This window comes from Equus quagga, chromosome 5 (assembly GCF_021613505.1).
Source record: "Equus quagga isolate Etosha38 chromosome 5, UCLA_HA_Equagga_1.0, whole genome shotgun sequence".
NCBI lineage: Eukaryota > Metazoa > Chordata > Mammalia > Perissodactyla > Equidae > Equus > Equus quagga.
The window spans coordinates 118836007-118858231 of record NC_060271.1 but is presented as its reverse complement, the minus strand read 5'-3'; the positions used below and the strand labels follow the sequence as shown (position 1 = coordinate 118858231).

The 22225-nt window shown below is 49.1% G+C and overlaps 2 protein-coding genes across 3 annotated transcripts in view; one reads left to right on the top strand and one right to left on the bottom strand.

Annotated features, from left to right (window-relative positions):
- EFR3B (EFR3 homolog B) overlaps nucleotides 1-9917 on the top strand; it is an 86681-nt gene extending 76764 nt beyond the window's left edge. Inside the window, exons 20-24 of one of the 2 annotated variants that reach the window (XR_006888839.1) lie at nucleotides 1867-1915; nucleotides 3248-3354; nucleotides 4906-4955; nucleotides 5388-6470; nucleotides 6661-9917. Coding sequence is in view for 1 of the 2 variants with exons in the window: in XM_046663302.1 (XP_046519258.1) it covers nucleotides 1867-1915; nucleotides 3248-3354; nucleotides 4906-4955; nucleotides 5388-5493 (312 nt within the window). In the remaining variant the exon portion in view is untranslated. Of the gene's footprint in view, nucleotides 1-1866; nucleotides 1916-3247; nucleotides 3355-4905; nucleotides 4956-5387 lie in introns of both variants that reach the window. The other variant, XM_046663302.1, reaches the window with a different exon arrangement.
- A 2101-nt stretch (nucleotides 9918-12018) lies between these two features.
- On the bottom strand, nucleotides 12019-14622 carry POMC (proopiomelanocortin). The gene is made up of 2 exons (XM_046663111.1): nucleotides 14491-14622; nucleotides 12019-12808 (listed from the first exon to the last, which is right to left on the bottom strand). The coding sequence occupies exons 1-2, from the start codon at nucleotides 14620-14622 to the stop codon at nucleotides 12176-12178; spliced, it is 765 nt and encodes a 254-aa protein (XP_046519067.1). The 3' UTR covers nucleotides 12019-12175.
- Nucleotides 14623-22225: the final 7603 nt, after the last annotated feature.

Genomic DNA, 22225 nt, shown 5'->3' with positions numbered 1-22225 from the left:
CCCCAGCGTGAGTTGGCTGCTCTTCCCCTCACACACACCCATGGTTGTGATTCTCCCTTCCCAAGAGTTAAGAAACCCTCAGGAATTGATGAGCTTAGCAAAGCAGAAGGAGGAGAAATGCTTACCTGGGTATAGAGCTGCCTACTCACTAGTGGCCTCCTGGGTCACCAATATGGGCTCCTTCCCCTCTTTGAGAGTCATCTTAGCCCAGGATGGCTTGGTAGCTAAAGCAGGGTGTGGGGGCCTCCACCACATGCCCTCTGCCTTGCTATAATTCTTTCCACTTTCATCCCACCATGCCCTATCCCTACCCCTTCAGAATCCTGTGGTGGCTCCCTGGAGCCTTATGTGGCAGGCTGATATTGGATGGTCAGTAAATGCTGGTTTGGTCAAGTTCCAAACCCAGTGCCTGGCATTCAGAGCCATTTATAGTCTGGCCTGGCCCTACCATTTCATTTTATTTCCCCCTCCTCTCTGGCATACATCCAGTGTCCCCCTCTGATTGGGCTTCCCCATGCTATCTCATCCACCTCCATGTCTTGGCTAGTATGGAATCCCACATCCGAATCATCCTTCCTCTCCACGTCTCCACCCATGGATCACCTACTCTTCAATGCCCAGCTTGTGTTCCATTCCCTCCATACACCTCTCTCTACCTGCCCTTGCCCAGTGATCTTCCTTTTCTCTGTGGCCACCACACAGTTCCCTAGTGCCTCACACATGACTGTCTGACGTTGGTCCATGCTGACATAGATGGATGGATGGATGTACAGAGGGTGAATCTTCAGAGTGAACGATAGCTCGGTGCAGCTCTCTCGTGCATGTTCTTCTTATGCTAACAAATTTTGCAAAGTATGTGCTCACTTAATATTTGTTGAATGCCTTTATCCCGTACCTACATCTCTGTTCTTTCCTACTCAAATGAGCATTTGGTGAATGCCAAACAAATCGAAAAGTGTACAGCTCAATGAGTTTTCACAAAACTAATATACTGGTGCAATCACACCGAGATCAGGGAAGGGAACATTGTCACTGCCCAAGAGCTCCACTTCTGCACCCTTGTCCCCAAAGGGAGCCACTAGCCTGGCTTGTGTCACATCGTAAAGTTTATATCAATGAAATCATTCTCTCCTGTGTCTGCTTCTTTCACTTAGTGTTATGTTCAAGTGATAGAATATGAGTAAATCATGGGTCTTGGCTTTCAAGGAGCTCGTAATCTAGTGGTGAATTCCTGGAATTTAGTCCAAACTCCTTCACTATTTTCAGCACCTGACCTAAGGCCACACATCCTTGGAGTACCCTTCTTTGGGTCTGTTTCTTTCCCCCCTCCTTTTATGGAGTCAGAGGACTGAGATCCTGTGATCCAGGTCCTTGGACTATCCTCAGCATGTCTTACCTTTATTAAATACTGAAATCACCTCAATGGGTAATTTAATATCAGAAGTCTTCAAAAATGTTATTCAGTTCTTGAAATTTACATTTGAGATTATATTTACCAACTGTCTCCTCTCGCTCCCAAGATTTTCTGTTACATTCTCTGTAGATTTTTTGAATTACAGTGTTTTCCTCCCACGGGGCTTAATGGGACAATCTAGGGGGAAGGGAGGGACAGTGCGTTCTTTTAGGTGAGACTGGGGACTCTGATGAGGAATTAGCCTCCCCACTTCCATTTCACTGCTCTCCTTTGACTGGCATCTCTGTGCCTGCTCTGGGAGCTTCCAGAGACCCTGGTGAGAATGTGGGTGTCCTGAGGGAGTTTCTGCCCGTCATGACATTCTTCTGAGAAGTGAAGGGGCTGCCAAGGCTGCCTCCTCCCCAGCCTCCCCTGCTCCACCTTTCTGAGCACTTCTGTCCCCTCTCCCTCAGCGAGTGCCTGCAGAGGAGATCACCTATGAGACACTAAAGAAGGCCATTGGTAAGTGGGAGGCCCCAGGGGCCTCCAGTTGGAGGGGAGGTTTGGATGGGAGGTCGGGTGGGTCCTGGGAATGCGTGTGGGTGTGTGCAGCCCCATCTGCTGCCCTCCCCAGTGTGTTTCAGCACAGATGTGAGGGGAGAGCTGGGTGGCTTCCTCTAAATACATCACAACTACCAAAGCTGCGATTAAAAATCCCGCTGTCCTGATGGGGATCAATGTGTATCCTGTCAGGCAACCCTTTTTCTACTGACAGCTGCCTTTAAAAGGAATCCATTGAGGGTTACAGTCAGTTAGGTAAAAAGCAACTTTGTATAAATACTTTGACTATTTTGTGGTAGATTTTGATACAAAAGAACAAGTTGGCCAATGAAAGATATTAAAAACAAATCATATTAATATTTATTGCAAAAGATTTTTAAATGCAGAATTACTTCATCTGTCTGGGTTATTGAGCAATGAAAATTCCAAGTAGAATTTTTCTGATAACTGATGACAAATTATACCTTCAAATGCCAAACCTTTTTATTTTTGTTCTCTTCGGTGGTACTCTTCCTGAATGTGCACACTGCTTTGCCTTCTTTTTTGGTTTTTTAAAGATCTTATTTTTCCTTTTTCTTCCCAAAGTCCCCCAGTACACAGTTGTGTATTTTTCGTTGTGGGTCCTTCTAGTTGTGGCACGTGGGATGCCACCTCAGCATGGCTTGATGAGTGGTGCCATGTCCGCACCCAGGATCCGAACTGGCGAAACCCTGGGACGCCAAAGCGGAGCACATGAACTTAACCACTCAGCCACGGGGCCAGCCCCTGCTTTGCCTTCTTGAACAAAGTGTGATGAACATACTTGACACTCCCCGTTTTTTTTTTGCTAACTCATTTTGGATACCAAGAGGAATATGTAGAAACCTTAAACTAAATGGCCTCAGGCTGCTCTGCCATAGGGGTTCCATGTTGGCATTTCCATTATTGATGTCCCTTTTCGAATTACCTCCAGAGTACTTTCTGTTTCAGGAACTTCCATTCAAGCGTCCTAGCGGCAATGCAGTTTCTTGGGGCTTTAAAAGCTCAGCTTAAGGGTCCACTTAACTAGTTCTCAAATGCTTACACAAGGAAGGGGGCTGAGCGCTCAGGCAGAAGTCTAGCCCTCCTGGGGCCAAGTGATGGCACCACACCTTCCATGCCACCATGCCCTGCTCATCAGCAGAGGGAAGGCTTAAGCTGCAATTACAGACAGTGCTCCCCTTGGGGAGTCCACCCATCTTTCCGTCTTCTCAGTCCCTGCTCCAGCCTCAGTGGGGCGGGACCTCCGGGCTCACCCAGCTCTCTGTGCTGCAGTGGACAGTGTGGCAGTGGAGGAGCAGGAGCGTGAACGGCGGCGGCAGGTCGTGGAGAAGTTCCAGAAGGCACCCTTTGAAGAGATTGCAGCACACTGTGGGGCCCGGGTAAGTGAGGCATAACAGGGGCGAGTCCTTGGGGACCAATGGGACACTGAATTTGGGTCCAGGGCAGGACTGAGTTTCTAGGAGATCTTGGCACTTTTGTCACCCAGAAGTTAGGGTTTCGATCCCAACAGTGCCCTGGCATTACATTGAGCCAAATGAGCCAAAAGACTTGGCTATTAGTCATACACTCCTCCAGACCTCACAATATTCACAGAAGGAAGAAGCCCTGACCTCGGGAGCTTCTGTATCAAACAGACAGATGAGGAGGAGGAGGAGGATGATTATTAAATTTTGCTGAGGAAGATTCGCCCTGAGCTAACACCTGTTGCCAATCTTCCTCTTTTTTTTCTTTTTTGTATGAGCCACCACCACACCATGGCCACTAACAGACGAGTGGTGCAGGTCCATGCCCAGGATCCAAACCCAGGCTGCCCAAGTGGAGCACGCCAAACTTAACCACTAGGCCACTAGGGCTAGCCCTGAAACAGACAGATTATAATAATTATAATAGCAAGTTCAAAATAGCACTTACTGTGCACCAGAGCATCTTACATTTATTAGCTTATTTCGTTCTTGTGACAACTCTGCGAGGTTGGTGCCATTATGATCACCATGTTACAGAGCGATGGGGAAGGAGCCATGGCCAGTGTTTGCAACGGGGCATGCTTCCGACCAGGGATCCTGCAGGAGAATGGAACAACCTGGCTTGGAAAAGAGATCAAAAAGAGAGGGTGCCAGACAAGTAGGAGGAAGGGCACAGGTCTACACTTAAGGGAAGAGCACAGACATTTCTTGAAACTGATTATTTGCCAAGATGTGTTAGTCACAGTTTCCATCTTAGCAACAATGAAACATAATTGTAAACATCCAAAATGTACAAATAACTTTTCTTGTACTTTTTCCTCTCAATAAAAATACGTGTAATCTTCTTTTCTTTTACATATACAATATATATATTTCCAATATATTTCTTTTTCTATTGCAGTAACATTGGTTTATAAGATTATACTATACATATATTTCTAATATATTATAGTAATTATCTAATAATATAGATAAATACGCATAAGTGTAATCCAGATTTTTCTGGGCCTATAGTGTCCTAACCTCTTGTTCCATCTTAAGAGGTAGACACTGCTCATTTCCTGAGCTCAGAGTTGAGGTCCAGTTACTGAAGACACGCACAGTCTGACTCTCCGTGTACATGGACTTAGTTGGAGCCAGAAGGACCAGAGAAAGCATCTTCCCTAACCCACCAGTTTTGCACAGCTGCTCTTTGGGAGTTAAGGAAAGAGCTGGAACCAGCTCTGAGCCTCCTGACTCCATGCCCAGCAGGCCCTACTGCCCCACTGGAGGAGTTGAGTGGCTCTGCCAGATCTGAAGCCACAGTCAGGGTCCATGGATCAATGCTGGAAAGGAGCTCACAGCAGCTCCCTTCCGAAGGCTGCAGCTGCCCTGCACCTCCAGCACGTGCCCTGGCCAGGCGGGCTGTGAGTCAGCTGGCCGAGGTGCCGGGAGCCCCCAGCTCACTTTCCCTCTGTCTGTGTCTAGGCATCACTGCTGCAGAGCAAACTCAATCAGATCTTTGAAATCACCATCCGGTAAGTGGCAGCCCTGGGCAGGGGACCCCTACCTCTGTGGCCCAGCATTGGGAATCCTCCTGAATCCTCCCCTCACACCTGTTTCAGTCCTCCCTCCTCCCAGCCCCTGTCTCCAGGGCTGGAGTCAGGCACCAACTCTCCCCAGACAAGGAAACAGAAACTAGAGAGAGAGAGAGCCTGGAAAAGAGCCAGGAGTCCTTGTGTCTCAGGCTTGTGCTTTACTTTCTAAAGCAACAGTGTTAATGGAGAACCTGCAATGAAGCTTGATGTTCAGCTGTAGATTCTAGAACTTGAAACCTGGGAACCCACAGAGTGACAAAGTCTCTGGTTCCTGCCTAAAGAGAAACCTAAATCAGCTGCTCTGTTTGGTGGCATGGGGTGGGACCCCAGAACCCCCCTCATGTCTTTCTCATCCATGTGTTCCTGCCCCAGGCCCCCCCCAAGCCCATCAGGAACCATCACCACAGCCTACGGCCAGCCCCAGAACCACTCCATCCCTGTCTACGAGATGAAGTTTCCTGATCTGTGTGTATACTGAATTTCAAGAGACAGAGCTACTCGGAGGGGTGGGGTCTGAGGGAGGGGCTCGCCCTCACACCTACCCCTACAACATGGAAATCTAACTGGGATCTCAGAGAAAAAGCACCTCGGATGGCAGCACCTCCCCAACTTAAGCAAGGTGGAGCCTCAGGCCCCCTCTCGGCCCTCTCGCTTCCTCCTTGTCTTCCCTGAGGGAGAGCTGGCCACCTGCCCCTCTGGGGCCAATAAGCATCTCACCTGCACCCTTTGTCTCCTCCTTTGTGTCAGCCAGGGGCCAAGAATCGTGGGGGCTCTCCAGAGAGAGGCAAAGGTCCCAAGAAGCTCCTACTTTGTGTAGCAAGTGAAGGGCTTTCGTGGGGATGTGACAGGGTAGGGGGCACCGCTGCCATTCTCCCAAGAGGGAACTAGACGGACACACAGTTGGTGAAAGGAAGCCACAGATTGCCATCAGAAGGAAGCAAGGCAAGCTCCTCTTGTAAAGCAGTGGCGTGTGAGAGCTGGAAGATGGACCGGCTGCTCTCCTCCAAGCATCCCCTCCCTCCTTCCCCACTGGAGGATCCAAAGGCCCTTAAGTCTCTGGTGTCTCTTCCACTCTCCTGCTCACCCTACCAGTTGTCTCTCCGTGATTCTTTCTATTATTAGTTAATGGTGAGCCCTTAACACAAGAGCTGGCATAGAGACACCATGGGGGACAGCGATAAAGGGGGCTGGCTCTCCACAGGCTGGGGGCTGGGTGGCTGTGCCAGGGAGCATCAGTGTGGGCCTGCCTCCTGTAGAGGAGCGGCAGGCCGGCAAGGCCACGTCCTTCTGTAGCATCTCCTCACCTCCTTTGTTCACAGGGAGCTGGTTGGGTCTGCCTGTGGTTCTCTCCCTTCTAGATGTTTCTCTGAGTTGAATTCTCTCTCTCTGATGCTCTGATTCCTGAGGATCCCAACTTGTTTCTACAGCCTCTGGGTTGAGGGAGGACAGCACAAGGTAATCTGGTTCTAGATGACTCAAAAGGAGGAGGAACTGCAGGGGCCCCAGGCCTGCCCACATCACCTCCTATGGAAGAGGCTTGGGCCTGGTTGGGTGGGGAGCTGGGGAGGAAAGCTGGGGGAGGAGTAGCACTTTGTGGCTCAAGGATGTCAGAAGTCAACCTTTTGGATGTCTCATTCGAGGAAAGAAGGATCCAGCACCTAATACCGGAATGATCTCTTCGCTCTTTGGACAGAGCCTGGACGTCTGTGCCAACTCTCCAAGCTTGAGGCCTGGGGAGAGGTGGGGGAGACCCTGTGGGTTCTGGGCTCTCACTCTCCCGCGTGCCGTCTGCCCGTGTGCGGAGGAGGAGCTCTGGCAGAGCCAGAGGCCTTTTGCTGCGCCCTCTCCGCTTCCCCATCTCATCCCCACTCCGGGGGCCTTTATGCCTCCAGAGCCACCTCCGGCACAACCTCACCGGGGCCTCCTCCCGTGGCAGCACCCTATGGTCCAAAATAGCCCTTTTCCCCTTTTCCAGTCAGACTTCCCACAACTTTTCTGAGCAGACATAACTCACAGTAAGGTGTGAATGGTCAAATGATTCCTCCCTGGGGAATTTACTTTTTAAAAAGCGGGAGGGTGAGTAGAATTCTTGACCCAAATGATCCCTTTTGAGGACACAATTTTTGGCAGTGTGGGGTGGGGTCAGAAGCAGGCTTTTCTGCCAGGGGGAGGGCAGGCTTCTTGGGACACCCGGGGTCACACTCCTGCACCTGGCCCTGCACAGATGCACTGTGAAAGCCTGATTATTAGAACAGAGAGGGGTATTTTCCCAAACTGGGAGAACCTTAACATACGCATTTTCCCACTACATGTTCAATAAATTTCTTGGATGGGGGGCTATCTGACCTTTGTTCCTGTAGTTCCCACTCTTGGTCACTGCCTCTGTGCCGTGGGCCTGTGTCTTCCAGATGGCCTGCATGACTACAGGGCCCAGGGAGCCCAGCTCTGTGCTACCCCCGCCCCCCACCGACCCCCAGCTTCTTGCTGTGCTCTGGCTTTTGGCTAATGCTCAACCCAACTTTACAAGCATGAACTCAGATTTCTTTTTACTTTAATATCTCTTTATTAAACCAATTTTAAAATAATTTGAGACAAACTTGAAAGCAAATAACCTCTGGAAGAAACGTTACAGGAAATCTAAATCTTGAGCCACAAACACGTCTTTCCTCACTGGATCTTTCCATCTTTATCCCTGCCTGGCTTTGATGACAAACCCTGTTTCTTGTGCCTACTTGACTTTAGGGTCCACCCCATGGCAACTGCCCCCTGACCACCGCCCTCGGGGCCCAGCTTCTGGGACTTGAGAGTCATGGCGCTGGAGCCTCTTTCTAGAACCAGAGACCTGCAGGTTCTTTCAGCTGTCTCCCCCTCAGCCCCACCCTGGGAACCGTGAGGAAAGAGGTGCAGGATTCCCATTCTTCACACGCTCAATGCTGGCTTCTCTGCTTCTGTCCAGAGCAGCTCTTTCTTTACATCACGTTGCTTAGCAAAGATGTGCTTCTTTTGGAGAACTGGCTATTTTTTGAGCACCCACCCTCTCCTCAGTTTCAGCTTACACTCGGTAGAATATTAGGTTGCCTGCTGACATGGAGTAGAACCTGGGTTCTGGCTAAATGTGCCTCAGAGTCAGAAAGTTTAAGGTGCGTGTTAACGTGAACAGACATTTAGATGATAGGTTAAGCAGTCTCCTTCACCCGCCACAAGTCCTGGGAGAGAGGCAAAGCAGAGTTTGGTGGGTGCCCAGGCCCCGGTCCAGTGTCGCTGCTTCCTGCTTTGCATGCCGTCTGGAGTCTGGCAGCACTGTGCAATGTGACTGACCCTTTTGCTCCCCTTCTCTGTTGTGATTTTGAGCTCAGAGGAGCCAGCAAGCCCATCCAGATCAGCTGCTCCCCGAAGCCACTGAGGACTCTTGCTTCATGGGCAAGGGGTAGGGTTGGCTAGTGCTCTGCTGAAAGAACTTAATAGGCATGAATGTATTTGAGATTTGAAAGTTCTATTAATTTGGTTGAGTCACCTAAGTGTGTAAGAAGCAGGTCAGCAGAAGGCACCAATGCAATCCTGGAGGCTCCTTCTGTTTTCCTTGCAGTGGGGTCACCAGTGCCCTGTGTCTCGTCACATTTCCTTTCTCTGAAAAGTAGAAATAAGTGGTTTCTTGACTCCTAAACTCCTCGCCAGAGAAGGAGCCTGAGCAGGTCAGAAGAAGAACTAGAAAAGCCCTCAGATGCTCTCCTCTGTCCCCCTCCATCTCGTACACAAACATAGATGGAAGAGCAGTGAAAAGTGGGGCTGGGACTATCTAAAGTGCTTGAAGAGGCTCAAGGGTCATATACGCGCTGCCCTTTGCTTGGGTGTTCTGGGTCCCAGAGGACATGTTCCAGCTGGCCTAAGAACCAGAACAGCCTTGGGGTACCTTTAAATGGCTCAAAGGCCAGACCTCTTGGCTTCTTTGGGGTCCCCTGGGTCAGAATACCTTCCAGTTGCTCTTCCATTGTCCAGGCCTTCTGACCTGGGTACAGAGAGTATCATTGAGAAGTGAGGCTGTTTCTCCCAGTTCCTCTTCATGACCATAAAATGGCAGCTGGCCACCTAGGGGCCTGTGGGAAAGGACTAGACCCGAGCTGTTAGGCTGAATATTATGTTTGAAGGTAGACAGGGAGATCGGCTCATGGGGCAGGCCACGCCACTTCCCCTGACCCATTGACCTTGCTGAAATAAGGCATTTTCCTTCCATCTGGGGAGACAGTTTAGGGCAGTGAGTTGCTTCTTCATCCCATTAACCCTAGAAATCTTCAGGTTAAGGTGACCCCTTGTCTCAAATCTGGCATAGGTCTGAAGACTGCAGAAGGATGGTCACAATAGGCCTGCCCAGCTGGGGAAGTGGGGAGAAGTCACGGGGGCTGTGGGAGAGGCTCTGTGGTCTGTTGGAGCCAGATGGCAGTTCTGTGTGCTCTCTTTCAGCTTCAGCCAGGTTGACCAGGTCTTTTCTCCTTCAGGGGACCTTGAGGCCTCAGCCCATCATCTTCCTCTTTAAGCTCTTCCTCCGTGACTGTTGATTCCGGCCTGTGGAGTGCAGAGCTGTAAATCCACAAATGCTGCAGCTCACACCTTATAAGATGTCTGTGTCCATTTAGACCTTCATGACCTGGCTGAGCGTGTGTGTGCCCGTGTGTGTGCATGTGTGTGTAATGTAGTCCATAGTTGACAATGTATGTATATAATAGCTGACGTATTTATATGGGAGCGCAGAATTAGTGCCTGTGGCTGTTTTCTGTATTTGAAACTCATTGAATCAAATTAGTTTTAAGGAAGGGGAAAGAGGGGTGGGGGAGTGTAGGAAGAAGGACTCTTAGTAAGATCATTCTTCACCACTATTAGTCGGGATTTCCCAATGAGCCTTCATGATGCCCTTTTCAAATAAATGTTAATGTTGTCACCACATGGTTGTCTCTTTTATTTCTTTAGAGTAAATGATTTTTTGAGATGCAAACAGGATCTGAAAATACCAACATTAACCGCTGACATTTAGCCACCCCCTACCTGCCATTACTTTGCTTGCCTCAAAAGGAAGGAGGGTAGGGAAAGGATGCTACCAAGATGTAAACTTGAGGCCCAGTGTTCCCAGCATGGGAGCATCCTCTGATGGGAAGGCCTGGGCCATTTCTTCACTGTAGTGGCTGGAATCTAGCCCCATTTCATGTAACCCACACTGGGAGAGACTTATCTTAGGAGTCTGACTTTCTGATTCAGGACTTCCCAGGGTGCACTCCAGTTTTCTTTAATTTTGAACTCATAGAACATCAAGATATGGGGACATATATGTAAGTGCCATACACAGGTGTTTCCCAGCTAGCTTTGATCTATACCGTCCACTGGTGTGTCTAATGCAGTTGACATGTATGTGTGCATGTCTGTGTATATAAGTATCTGTGAGTCTCTTTTGAATTGTGTGTGGCTGCAAACCCATGACCCCAGCATTGTGAAAACACCATAGGGACATACAAAAGAAACACAACCCCTGGTCTATGTGCTTGCAGAGGGTAGAGTTTCCCAGAGAGGAGAGCAGAAGACATACGTGCAGCAAGAAACTGTGTCCTCCCGTCAGGAGGGGCTGCCTGCAGAAACACTGAAAATGAGCAGGCTCAGCTGGAAGAGATCACAAATTTCCCAGTGGAAGTGGACTTGAGGCTGGGCTCATGTTGAAAAGAGGATGACATTCACAATGGTGGGGGAAGGTGGGGGATTCCAGGCCGAGGATGAGACAAGAAGAGTGAGCAAGACCAGTGGTGGAAACAGGGTTTGGAAAGAAAGGTGAACTTTGTTGATAAAGGCCCTGCATGCCATGCCGTGTAGTGTTGAATTGATAGAAAATTGGAGTTGGGTGACTTTTTTTGCTGAGGAAGATTCTCCCTGAGCTAATATCTGTTGCCAATCTATCTTCTTTTTGTATGTGATCCGGTACCAGCATAGCGTAGGTCCACACCCAGGAACTGAACCCAGGCCGCCATGTGGAGTGTGCTGGACTTAACCACTAGGCCACCGGGGCTAGCCCTGGGGTGACCTTTTTGGCTCTTGAGCCAGGGAATGTGGAGAAAGCAAGATTCTGTATGCATTAATATGAAGAATTTATGTACAATGGGTTATGGAGGAGAGTGACTGGAAACAAGGAGGCCAGTTGCTCAAGAAGCTGTTCGATAGTGGAGGCCTGAGCAGGGAGCACTGAGGATGAGCAACACCAGGAGAGAGCTTGAGAGAGCAAGGGGGAAAAGATAGAGGACTTCAAGACTTGAGCCCGAGGGACTGGAAGAAGCATCTGTGTATATTGCGTTGTATTTACACAGATGTGTCTCCATGGCTGTGTGTCTGTGTGGGCGAGAACTTGTGTTTGAAAATACTTGCCAGTAGCCTGGGAGTGCAGTCAAATCTGAGCTAATGCCAACCCTCGGCTCTCACACACAGCTTCTCAGTGATAAAAAAGATCACACCCATTTTCTCAGTCCTCACAATAGCCCTCATGCTGGGGAGGGGTGGATGAGAGAACTAAATCTTGGAGAAGTTCCTTCAGAGACTCACCTAAGGTCACAGATAGCTACAGATGCAGGGAGGCGTCACCACAGCTCGCCACCTCACAGCCCAGAGAGCCCTCCCAGTTGCGGGTGGGCTTCATCAATGTTGGGCTGGCTTTTGGAGCTGGACCAGAGCCAGGGTGGCTCCTGTAGGAATCCTCCCTACTGACGCATCTGCTAGCTGAGCAGTCTTCCCACCCAACGGAGGGTGGGAAATGTAGCCACCCTGAGCCATCACCCAAACTATTTGCCCCCTTGAAGACCCATTTATGGGAGGGGAGTACATTTTCCTTCCATTCCTACTATGTCCCATGTGACAGACTCCCACTGGGTCACATGGAAACCATTATGTCTCGCCTCCAATATATTTTGCTCTTTGTCTGACTCATATATATTTTAACTGTATTCACCCAGTCGCCATTCAAAGTCAGAGTCAGATGTGAAACTTGAAAGGTTTTATTTACTAACTACACACAGCTTAAACAGGCCGAGTATCTGCCGCTGTCACCGCCCGGGCTGCGAGGCGGCAGGAGGGCAGGCGAGGAGCGGGGACTTCGGGCCGACTTCCGGGGAGAGCAGCCCGGGACCGCCGCGCCCTCACTGGCCCTTCTTGTGGGCGTTCTTGATGATGGCGTTTTTGAACAGCGTCACCAGGGGCGTCTGGCTCTTCTCGGAGCTCATGAAGCCGCCGTAGCGCTTGTCCTTGCGCGGGCTGCCCCAGCGGAAGTGCTCCATCTTATAGGGCACCTCGTCCTTCTTCTCCGCCGCCTCGGCCTCCGCCACCAGGCTGTACCCCAGCACGGCGCGGGCCGCCGCGCCCTCGGGCCGCTCCCCGGCCAGCTCCCTCTTGAACTCCAGGGGGAAGGCCTCGGCCGACTCGTCCTCGGCACCGTTGGGGTACACCTTCACCGGGCGCCGCTTCTTGCCCACCGGCTTGCCCCAGCGGAAGTGCTCCATGGAGTAGGAGCGCTTGCCCTCGCGCGGGCCCGCCTCGCCGCCATCGCCGCCGTCGCCGCGGGGCCCGGGGCCGCCCAGCACCACCACCTCCTCCTCCTCGCGCTTCTGGCCCGCGCCGCCGCCGCTGCTGCTGTTCCGGCGGCCGAAGCGGTCCCAGCGGAAGTGGCCCATGACGTACTTCCGGGGGTTCTCGGTCAGCGGGTGCTCCTCGCCGTTGCCGGGGAACACTGGCGTCTCGGCGGAGAGGTCGAGCTTGCAGGCCCGGATGCAGGCCTGCGGGAGAGCGGGCGCGTGAGGGCCACCCCGCCCCGCAGCCCCCGCGTTGTGCCCGGGCCCTCCGTTCCCCGTGCCCTCTCCACGTGCTGGCCGGGAACGCGGGGCTTGGGCTGCAGTGGCTCCTCTGCCCAGGCCGCCGGCCGTCCCCGCCTGCTTGGCCCTCACGGACATCTGAGACTCAGCTTGGGCATCGCCCCCTTTTGTCCCCTGTAGCCCTTGACACTTCTGTCCCGCAGCTACCACAAAACCCCCCTCCCATTCCGTGGTTTACTTGGCCCATAGCTTTTGTGAGCAGGGTCACCGTCTTCCCGTTATACGTCTGATACATGGGAATTAAATGGCCAGTGGGTGCTGGTTGTTGGGACTTAAGGAATATTGAATAAATAAATATGGTTCAGTTTGAGTCTGGGAGGGACACTGGCCTGAAATTTGGGGGAGAATCTCCCCAGGTGGGAGAAGTAGAAGTCTGGCTTCTAGGACCTGTATTTTCAATAAGGCCTCAACCTTACCCCAGTGATCTGCAAACCTACCTCCTGCCCTAGCCCAGCCGTCTCCCTGTACCATGCCTCAAAACTTTCCCACGCCCATCCGGCACTTTCTCTGGTACTTTCAAGACTTCTGAGCTGATCCTGTACTTTCCCCAATCAGTGAGCCCTGGGAGGGGGTGGTTTACTTCCCTGTCATCTCATCTCATGTCTCTCAAGAGTCATCCAAGAGTCTCTTGGATCTCTCTAAACTAGAACTCACAGAAGTTCCCTGGCTTCATTGTTTCTGTTTCATATTCCACCTGCAACCTGCTCTGTGTTTTTGAGAAAGTCTCTCTCTACACTTTAACTCAGGCTCTCCAGTGACAAAAAACAGAATGTAGCGATGTGTGTTCCACCCTCCCTAGGCAGGTGCTGGCATCAGGATGGAACTCAGTCACTAACACCAGCAGTCTGTCTTTTAGTCCTTGCTTGGTCTCATTGCTCATTTATGCCTCCCAATACGCATGCGCGCGCACACACACACACACACACACACACACACACACACACACCCTGTTGTGACCTGGAGGGAATTCCAGCCTGGCACAAAGGGCCTTTACATGCTTCTGGAAAGGCTGCAAGAAGGTCAGTCCTCCAGAAGAGGCATGAGACATTTGGCACCAGTTAGAGGAAAATGGCACCTGGGTTTTCCTTCTCCCTCTAGAGGTGATTTGCAGTGCTACCTCGCTGGGTTTGTAACTGGTAGTAGATAGAAAGGGAAGAAAAATGGAATTAAGATGGCAAGTGATATGAGGTTATTTAAAAAGGGATAATTTGGGGGCTAAAAGATTGAAAATGTAAGATTGAGGGATAAATTATTGTCATTACTGTTATTAGTATTGTTATTATTATTTTTATGGCACTATCTCTAAATAGCTTAAATGGAGTGGGGTCTCCATACAAGAAGACAGGGCAAGAAGCAAAGATAATCACGCAGAAATTGTGGACCAGACCCATCTGGTCCTGCTTCCTGAAGCTGCTTCCTCCCCTCCTTGACCTAATTCTGACTTCACCCTAGAGGTCTGTTCCTGCCCTGGGTTGAGTTATCCATGTCTCTGGGAATGAATCCAAACCCATTTCTCTTTTACTGTCCCAGCCCCAGCCCCAGTCCCATCTGATGCCCAAACAAGATGGCACCCATGGCCCACATACCAGCAGGTTACTTTCCGTGGTGAGGTCCTGACACTGGCTGCTCTCCAGGCACCAGCCACGCACTTCCACGGAAGCCTGAAGCAGCAGGGCCAGCAGCAGGGCCCCCGAGCGGCTGCCGCACGATCTCGGCATCTTGCAGGCAGGCTGAGGCTCTGCAGAGGCAAACAAGATTGGTGGGACCCCTGCAAGGAGCAGAACAATGTTGGCCACTCACCAGGAAGGACTGTGAGCCAACATTAACAACACCCTCACTTGTGGAGCTCAAGGCTTTTTGAGGACAGGAGCAGTTCAAGAAAGTTGGTGTTCAGGGTGGTGGTGTGAGCTGTGGTAGAGAGGAGGGAGGCGGGACCTGGGTGAACTATGCGCAATTTCCCCCTTATCTCATGTTAAAAATCAGATCCCAAAGGAGATTAGGGCTGGAAGCTATTTGGGGGGTCATTTTGTCCAGCCTGTTATTTAAGAGATGGGGAAACTGTGGCCCAGAGAGAGACAATAACCTGTGTGTTCATGACAAGGGAAAGCTAATTTCTCCTTTTGCTAGCACACAGCTTTCCTACTTCATCACCGTCATGAAGCTATAGTTCTAACGCTCCAGAGCCAAGCAGTAACTTGGAAAAGATAAAGGATTCTGAAGCTCCTGCTCAAGATGGTCTTTTCCCTCCTCCTCCCCCAGGACCCTACCATTCCTCAGAAACTCTTATTTCCTATAAATAGTAGGTTTGCATGAAGGCAAATAAAACCTCTGACCAGCTTAGCCAAAGCCTCAGCCAACCTAGTTTGATGTCCTGCACACAAACCACTCAGGTAATCACTATTTCCCACACCCCTGCAAATTTGGAGAAATTTATTTGTAAAGCAGACCCTCATTCTTTTAAAACTGGCTCATCTTCTAAACATATTATATGTCAGACCCCTTGTTCTCTGAGTGTCTCAAATGTAGTCTGAAATAGCTGTACTTGAAGATGCGGTAGATGTGGAAGGGAAGGAGACACAGCAGAAGGGAACTCCTCCCATCGTGGAGAAGTCAGGAAGTACCTCTGGGCAGCTGCTGCAGTCAAGAGGTCAGGAGGAGGTAAAGAGGGGTGCCAATGCTGCCTATTGGCCCCTGTGCCCAACCCTTTCCCCAGCCCTCTAGCTCTCACACTGCCATGTCCCCCCTCACCCAGGTCAGGCCCCTGAAGTGACCCTGAGTTCTGTCATCAGCTTACCACCAACCTCAAAATCATTTTGGATTTCAGAAGATCTCAACCAGCTGTTAGGAAGAAACGTAATTAGATGAGAAAAGTAACTTACATTAATGTGTGGAAGACTAATTGTCTCTCCTAATGGAAAATTGCATTTTAAAATGTTTGCCTAAAGGAATCTTGTATTTGTGGAGGCATGGGCCAAATCTTTTTTTATAGGGAAGCCTTTAGAAGTGAAAGCTCTCCTTGGATCTCATTGTCTACTTCAGGCAGCCACTTCCTTCTCTCTGCCCCACCCCCATTCCTTTCCCCCAAAGCTGAGCCAGCTCAGGGCTCCCTTCTGAATGCTTGCCAGGCACCACCTGTTTTCAGAACAGCCGTTAGATGGCACTGGCAGCCAGTGAGCCGGCCCATCAGTATCTCAGGCTGAAGGGGCGTTTGGGAGAACATTGGTCAAACCGTGGTGTCCAGTCATGATGGGGGACAGGCTGCTCCTGTGGTAGACATTTGATTCTCCAGTTCAAGTATGAAGCCTGAACTTGGTGGACAAGGCAATTTACATTAAAGCTCTGAGACCACACGGCACAGAAAAATGCCAATTTACAAGAGAAGCAGAAAAAATGCTAGTTATATATCACTGTTGACAAGTGTAAAAGAACACATTAGTAGAGAAAGAAGTAAAATCATACAGGTCTGACAGTTCCCTCAACTATATTTCAATTCTCAAAATTGGCCATTCTGAAGTGATCATTTTCTAAAAACCTACCTCATGATTTCAGGCCTTTCTGAAAAGCACCAGAAAGCATTTCCTCTCCTTCTGCCCTACTGGCTGTGTTGCCCAACATGGTGACATTCTCACTCCCCACCCTCTCAAAGCTCCATTCTACTGCTAAAAAGTTAGGTAGTTTCCAGAAAGCAACTTGTTTTCTTTTTTCTTATGTGTATTTTCCATTTTCCTACAATGAACAAATATTACCTTGTGTCATTTTTTAAAAGTAGTAACGTAATGGGGAGATGTCAAATATTGGGCTTTTTGCAGGTAAGGAGAGTGTTATAACCCAATAATTGAAAGCCTTAGAAAAATAAATAGAAATTTGTGATTTTTTAATTGACTAACTTTATAATACAGCTACATTTATTGGAATTCATATGTGTAGGTGAATTCTCTATGAGCTAAACAAAACATTTCATGTGTTACCCTCACTGGCCACGCCCTTCTGTCAACATTAGAGGAGCAGAGGTGCAGAGTTGTGTCCTTGCACATGATCAAGTCCTAAAGCATAAGTGTCAAAGGAATATAAACTCCTTAAGTAAACCATAATCTGTGCATATCTTAACAATTGACAAAACAAATGCACGCTTTTACTTTCCTTGGCTCCTTCTGGCCATTCTGTGACAGCCACCACCTCCCCATTTATACTGAAGAATCTGAGGGATCCAAATGCCCTGCAGACTCTCCCTTCTTCCTTGGAAACGCCCCTTGCCCGAGCCTCTGTGAGCTCAGACGGCTGCCTCCGCCCTGCGGTCTAGCGTCTGCGGGATAGGAAGTCCACTCTGCGGTCCTACGTAGTGCACAGACAGGGCGGTTCAGGACCTTGGACAGTTCCCGCCCGGGCGCCCTCTTTCCACCCTGGCTGAATTTTGTGGAAGAGGAGACCCGGGTCGCGCCGTGGCGCAGCCACGTCGGGTGCTCCAGAGTGGGCAGGGAAACGAGGATTCAGGGGTCTGGATTCCAAAAAGCCTAGACTACAAGGAGTTTATTATGACTTTTAGCCTTTCCTCTCCTGCCCCCTTTTCTAACGTTAATTTGAGCTAGAGTTATATGGTATCTTGTAAGAAGTTACACCTACCCAGGAAATGGGGAGGAAGAGGAGCCAAAAGACCGGGCTGTCCCCAGAAGGCGCTAAGAGTTTCCGGGGTCCTAGCAGTCCCACTCCCCGGGGCAGACGCGGCCGCCAGCTCCTGGAAGCACTATCTTCAGCGCCGCAGCCGTTCGCTCCGCGGCGGGCGGCTTCCCACGCCGCGCTCAGTACAGAAAGTTTTCAAAGAGCTCAGGACCGAGGCGAGCCAAAGGCGCCTCGAGTCCGCTGTGGGAGCTGGGCGAGAGCATCCCGAGGCAGGGCCCCCAGGGTAAGAGCGGGGTTCCGCGCCGCTGCGCCCTTACCTGCCGCGGGGATGCTGCTCTCTGGGCGACTCCCGCTGCGCCGGGGCGAGGATGCTGGGGGCCTCTCTTGGTCACTTTTCTTCCTCTCTTTCTCCTCCTTCGCCGCCGCCTGGTCCTGGTCGCTCTCCCGGTCCTTATATATCTGCCGGGCTCGCCCGTGTGGGCTCTGGAAGAGAACTTCCCGGCAGGGCAACGTAACAAGCAACTCCCCCATCCATGGGAAGGGGGGCCATGGGGAGGGGGGTTTCCACGTAGGAGCTGAGCGCAAGGGCAGACGTGCCCGGAAAGGGGGCTGGATCTCTGCCCCCGGAGGCTGGAATTAACACTGTCCCGCTGAAGGGCGCACCTGGCAGCAGTCAGGAAAGAACTTAATTAAGGTCGGTTTTGGGTCTCCAGTAAGGACGAGCAGGCGGCTTAGCACCCTGGTGTGGGGCAGGCCTGGCACGCCTGCTGAGGTCGTTGAGGAGAGGGTGAACTTACCTGTGTGCGTGCTTGGGCTGGCATCTGCCTTGCTCACACCTGGAGGTAAACATCACGGCACAGGCAGTACACCTGTAATGACTCAGATTTCCCCAACGTTTGGAAACTGATGTGAAGATGTCACAGGGAATCACAAGCCCTCTGTTCCAGGCTGGGGAAGCTGAGGGCAGAGAAGGTCAGGAGTCATTCCCCTGAGGCCCAGGACAGGTTGTCTTCTGGGGGTATGAAGATGAGTTGCACTGTCCCCCTGGGGCCTGCTGACTGACAGCTTAGCCCAGGACAGGTTCCCTCCTGTGCCCCAAACCCCAAGGAAAAGGTGCTGTTAACCTTAGATTATTAATGGGGGAGGAGGGTTCTCTGTGAAGAGCAGCTGAAGTACTTCCCCTGTAGCCTCTGATCCCTCCCTGTGGCAATGAGCTGGCAGAGTGGTCTGGGGACTCTCGATCTTCTCCAAGCCTGGCCTTGGAGTTCTGGCTTGGTTCTAGTCTCAAATGCCAGGCCAAGGAGGAGAGGACAGCACTGAAACCTGCAGTGAAAGAGACTATCCCTCAGCCTGGAAGAAAGAAGCAATAGCAAATTGTGAGGAGTTGTGGGGGTAGGAGAGAGAGTTGGAACCAATCTGAACTTCAAATCCAGGTGCTTGTTTAATCTGCCAACTGCAGGAACTTTATTCCCAATCAGATGCTCTTTTTTGGACTCCAACACTCCCTTGAGAATTTCTGGTCAGTGACGTTGGCTTTATATTCAACAGTCCTTGCCTTTTGGGCCACAGGAGAGATCCAGGCTCCTTAACAGTAAACACAGTACTTTATCACCTGGCCTACGCCTCTTCCTAGGTCATCTCCCACCTCCCCGTCTTGCATCCTTGCACTTCAGCCATCCACAACATTCACGTTCCTATGAATACTACTTTCTCAAGCCTCCATCTCTTTGTCCACGCTACCCGCCCAACTACAACACTCTTCCTCTTTCCAGCCACCCATGAAAACTGGACTTGTGCACTAAGATTTAGCTCATTCATCATCACTTGTTCTCTGAAGCCCTCCTTGGCCACTTGTCCTACCTAGGACATGAAACATAGCTTTCTCTGTTCTCCCGAGAACCCCATTCCCATCCCATTACACGTAGCCTTCATTGCTGGGACAAATTCCACTCTGTCTTCCATCTTCCTTCTTCCATGCACTGTTGCTCCTCCCACTGCCAGGTATGTGAGCCTTCTAAATCAGATGGTGATTTTATTCTATTTTTCTTTGTATTATTTTTATAACTTCAAGGGGCAACTGGCGGTAGCAGAACAGCCAGACCAGGAAAAGTTCATATTGACCCAACTCTGTCCTCTTCTGTCAGACAAGTTCTTAATTACGTGCAGGAAAACTGAAAGGCCATTGAGCCACATTTAGAGTCACTAGGCAGGTTGGGGAGCCAGGATCCAAAAATAGGCAGGGACAAAGGTGGCTGGAATTATGACTAAAATCAGGTCATTGATTGGCTCCAATAAGAAAGAAAACTAGACCACTACTGGGAAGAAGGCCACAAGTGGCACTGTCACCCCGCAGGCATTGGACATAGATGTCTCTTCTATCCCCAGAATAAAAAAAAGTGAGAGGTTGCCATTCCCACTTTGGCTGATGCCACCAGAAAGGACTGACCACTGCCCTTGCTTCCTTGTATCACTAGCTCCTCTCTGAAAGACTGGAACAGGTGCCTCTGGTTGTCTGGGATAATAATATGATTTTTCCCCTTTATTCTGATAATGTGATGAATGACCATTGTTGATTTTTAGTGCTACACCTACTACGTATTCCTCGATAGAGCCCAATTTATGAAGTCTTATCTTTATATAGCACTGGGTTCAAATTGCTAATATTTTATTTAAGATTTTTGCATCCATGTTTATGAGATTGGCCTGTAATTTTCCTTTCTTGTAGAATTCTTGTCTGATTTTGGTACCAAAATTATCCTATCTTCATAAAACAAGTTGGAAATCTCTCCTCCCACCCCACCCCCATTTTTTATAGTTTAGTAGAAGAAATCTGTGTATAATGGTGTTTATCTCTTTCCTAAATGTTTGGGATGATTCATCAGTGATGCCATCTAGGTCTTTAAGGTTGTTTGTTTGTTGAATGATTTTAAATTAAAGATTCAATTACTTATTAGCACTATTTCAATTGTCTATTTCTTCTTGTGTCAGTTTTAGTAAGATGTGTATTTCTAGGAATTTGTCCATTTCATCTAAATGTTTTAATTTATTGGCTCAAAATTGTTTATTATGTCTTCTTATTGTCTTCTTAGCATCTATGGAATCTGTAGTTATGACCCCCTTTCATCTCTGATATTGGTAATTTATGTCTTCTCTTTTTTCTTGATTAGTTTTCTTAGGAGTTTATCAATCTTATTAGTGTTTTTAAGGAATCAATTTTGGTTTTGTTGATTTTCTCTATTGCATGTACACTTTTTTCATTTCTGAAATTTCTGCTGTTATTATTATTTCTTGCCTTCTGATCTCTAATTAGTGATTCTTTTTTTATCCGCTTGAGTTGGACATTATATAAATGCTTTTACTTAGATAATTGATATTCAGCCTTTATTCTTTTTAATATATGTATTCATGGCTATAAATTTGTTTCTAAGTATGGCTTTAGTTGTGTCCCACAAGTTTTGATACATAGTGTTTTTATCATCATTTAATTTAAAATATCTTCTTATTTTCATTGAGATGTCTTGACTGCCCTATGGGTTATTGGGAAGTGTTCTGTTTAACTTCCAAACATTGGAGATTTTCTAGTTATGTTTTGAAACTAATTTTTAGCCTAATTCCTCTGTAGCCAGAGAACATTCTCTTTTTGCTTTTAGTCCTTTGAAATTTGGGGGGCTACTTAATGGATGAACTTATGGTCCATTTTGATTAATGTTTCATATGCAGTTCAACAGAATATGTGTTCTATGGTTGCTCAAATAGTCTATATCCTCTCTATACCTGCATCCGCTCTGATTATTTGTCATCTTATTCTTTTAGTTACTGATGGAAGTATGTTTTTATTTTTTTATTTGTTAAAGATTGGCACCTGAGCTAACATCTGTTGCCAATGTTCTTTCTTCTTCTCCCCAAAGCCCCCCAGTACATAGTTGTATATTCTAGTTGTAGGTTCTTCTGGTTCTGCTATGTGGGATGACGCCTCAGTATGGCCTGATGAGTGGTGCCATGTCTGTGCCCAGGATCCAAACTGGCAAAACCCTGGGGCGCCAAAGCAGAGCACACGAACTTAATCACTCAGCCACAGGACCAGCCCCGGAAGTATGTTTTTAAAATCTCCCCATTATTTTTGTGGAGTTGATTACTTCTCCCTTTGGTCCTGGCATTAAAACGACTATTTCTAGAAATCTAATGGTGAATGTGGGGCGGTAGTGGCGGGTAATATAGGATCAAGAATGAAGACAGCAGAAAGGTACTAGAGCCTGGTTGCATGCTGATAGGAGTAATCCAGCAGAGAGAGGGAAATTGCTGCAGACGAGAATGGGGAAAACCAAATATCCAAGTCTTAAGCGGAAGTGAGATGGGATCCAGAGGAAGTACCCAGCCTCCAAACAGTGGAGGACTTTCCATACTAGGGATGGAGGAGGAGAAGGTGCAGACACAGGTAGACTTGTAGGATAAGCCACAGGGCGAGGAGGGGACTTCTGTCTGTACCAAAGCCTTTACCTTTTCATCCAGGCTTTCCTGGGAATTAACCTGAGGAAATTATCTAGCAGTTACACTAAATGCTATTCAAGACTATTCCTACAACACCATTTACAGTAGCAATAAAATGAAATAAACTAAACATCTATAGTAGGGTATGATGATAAAAATTATGGTAAAGCCATACAATGGAATAGTTTACAGCCATTAAAAATAATAATGTAGACA

Coding starts and splice junctions, on each gene's coding strand:
- POMC (XM_046663111.1), bottom strand. CDS start 14,622: ATGCCGAGATCGTGCGGCAGCCGCTCGGGGGCCCTGCTGCTGGCCCTG. Junction 12,809..14,490: donor CCACGGAAAGTAACCTGCTG/GTATGTGGGCCA, acceptor GCTCTCCCGCAG/GCCTGCATCCGGGCCTGCAA.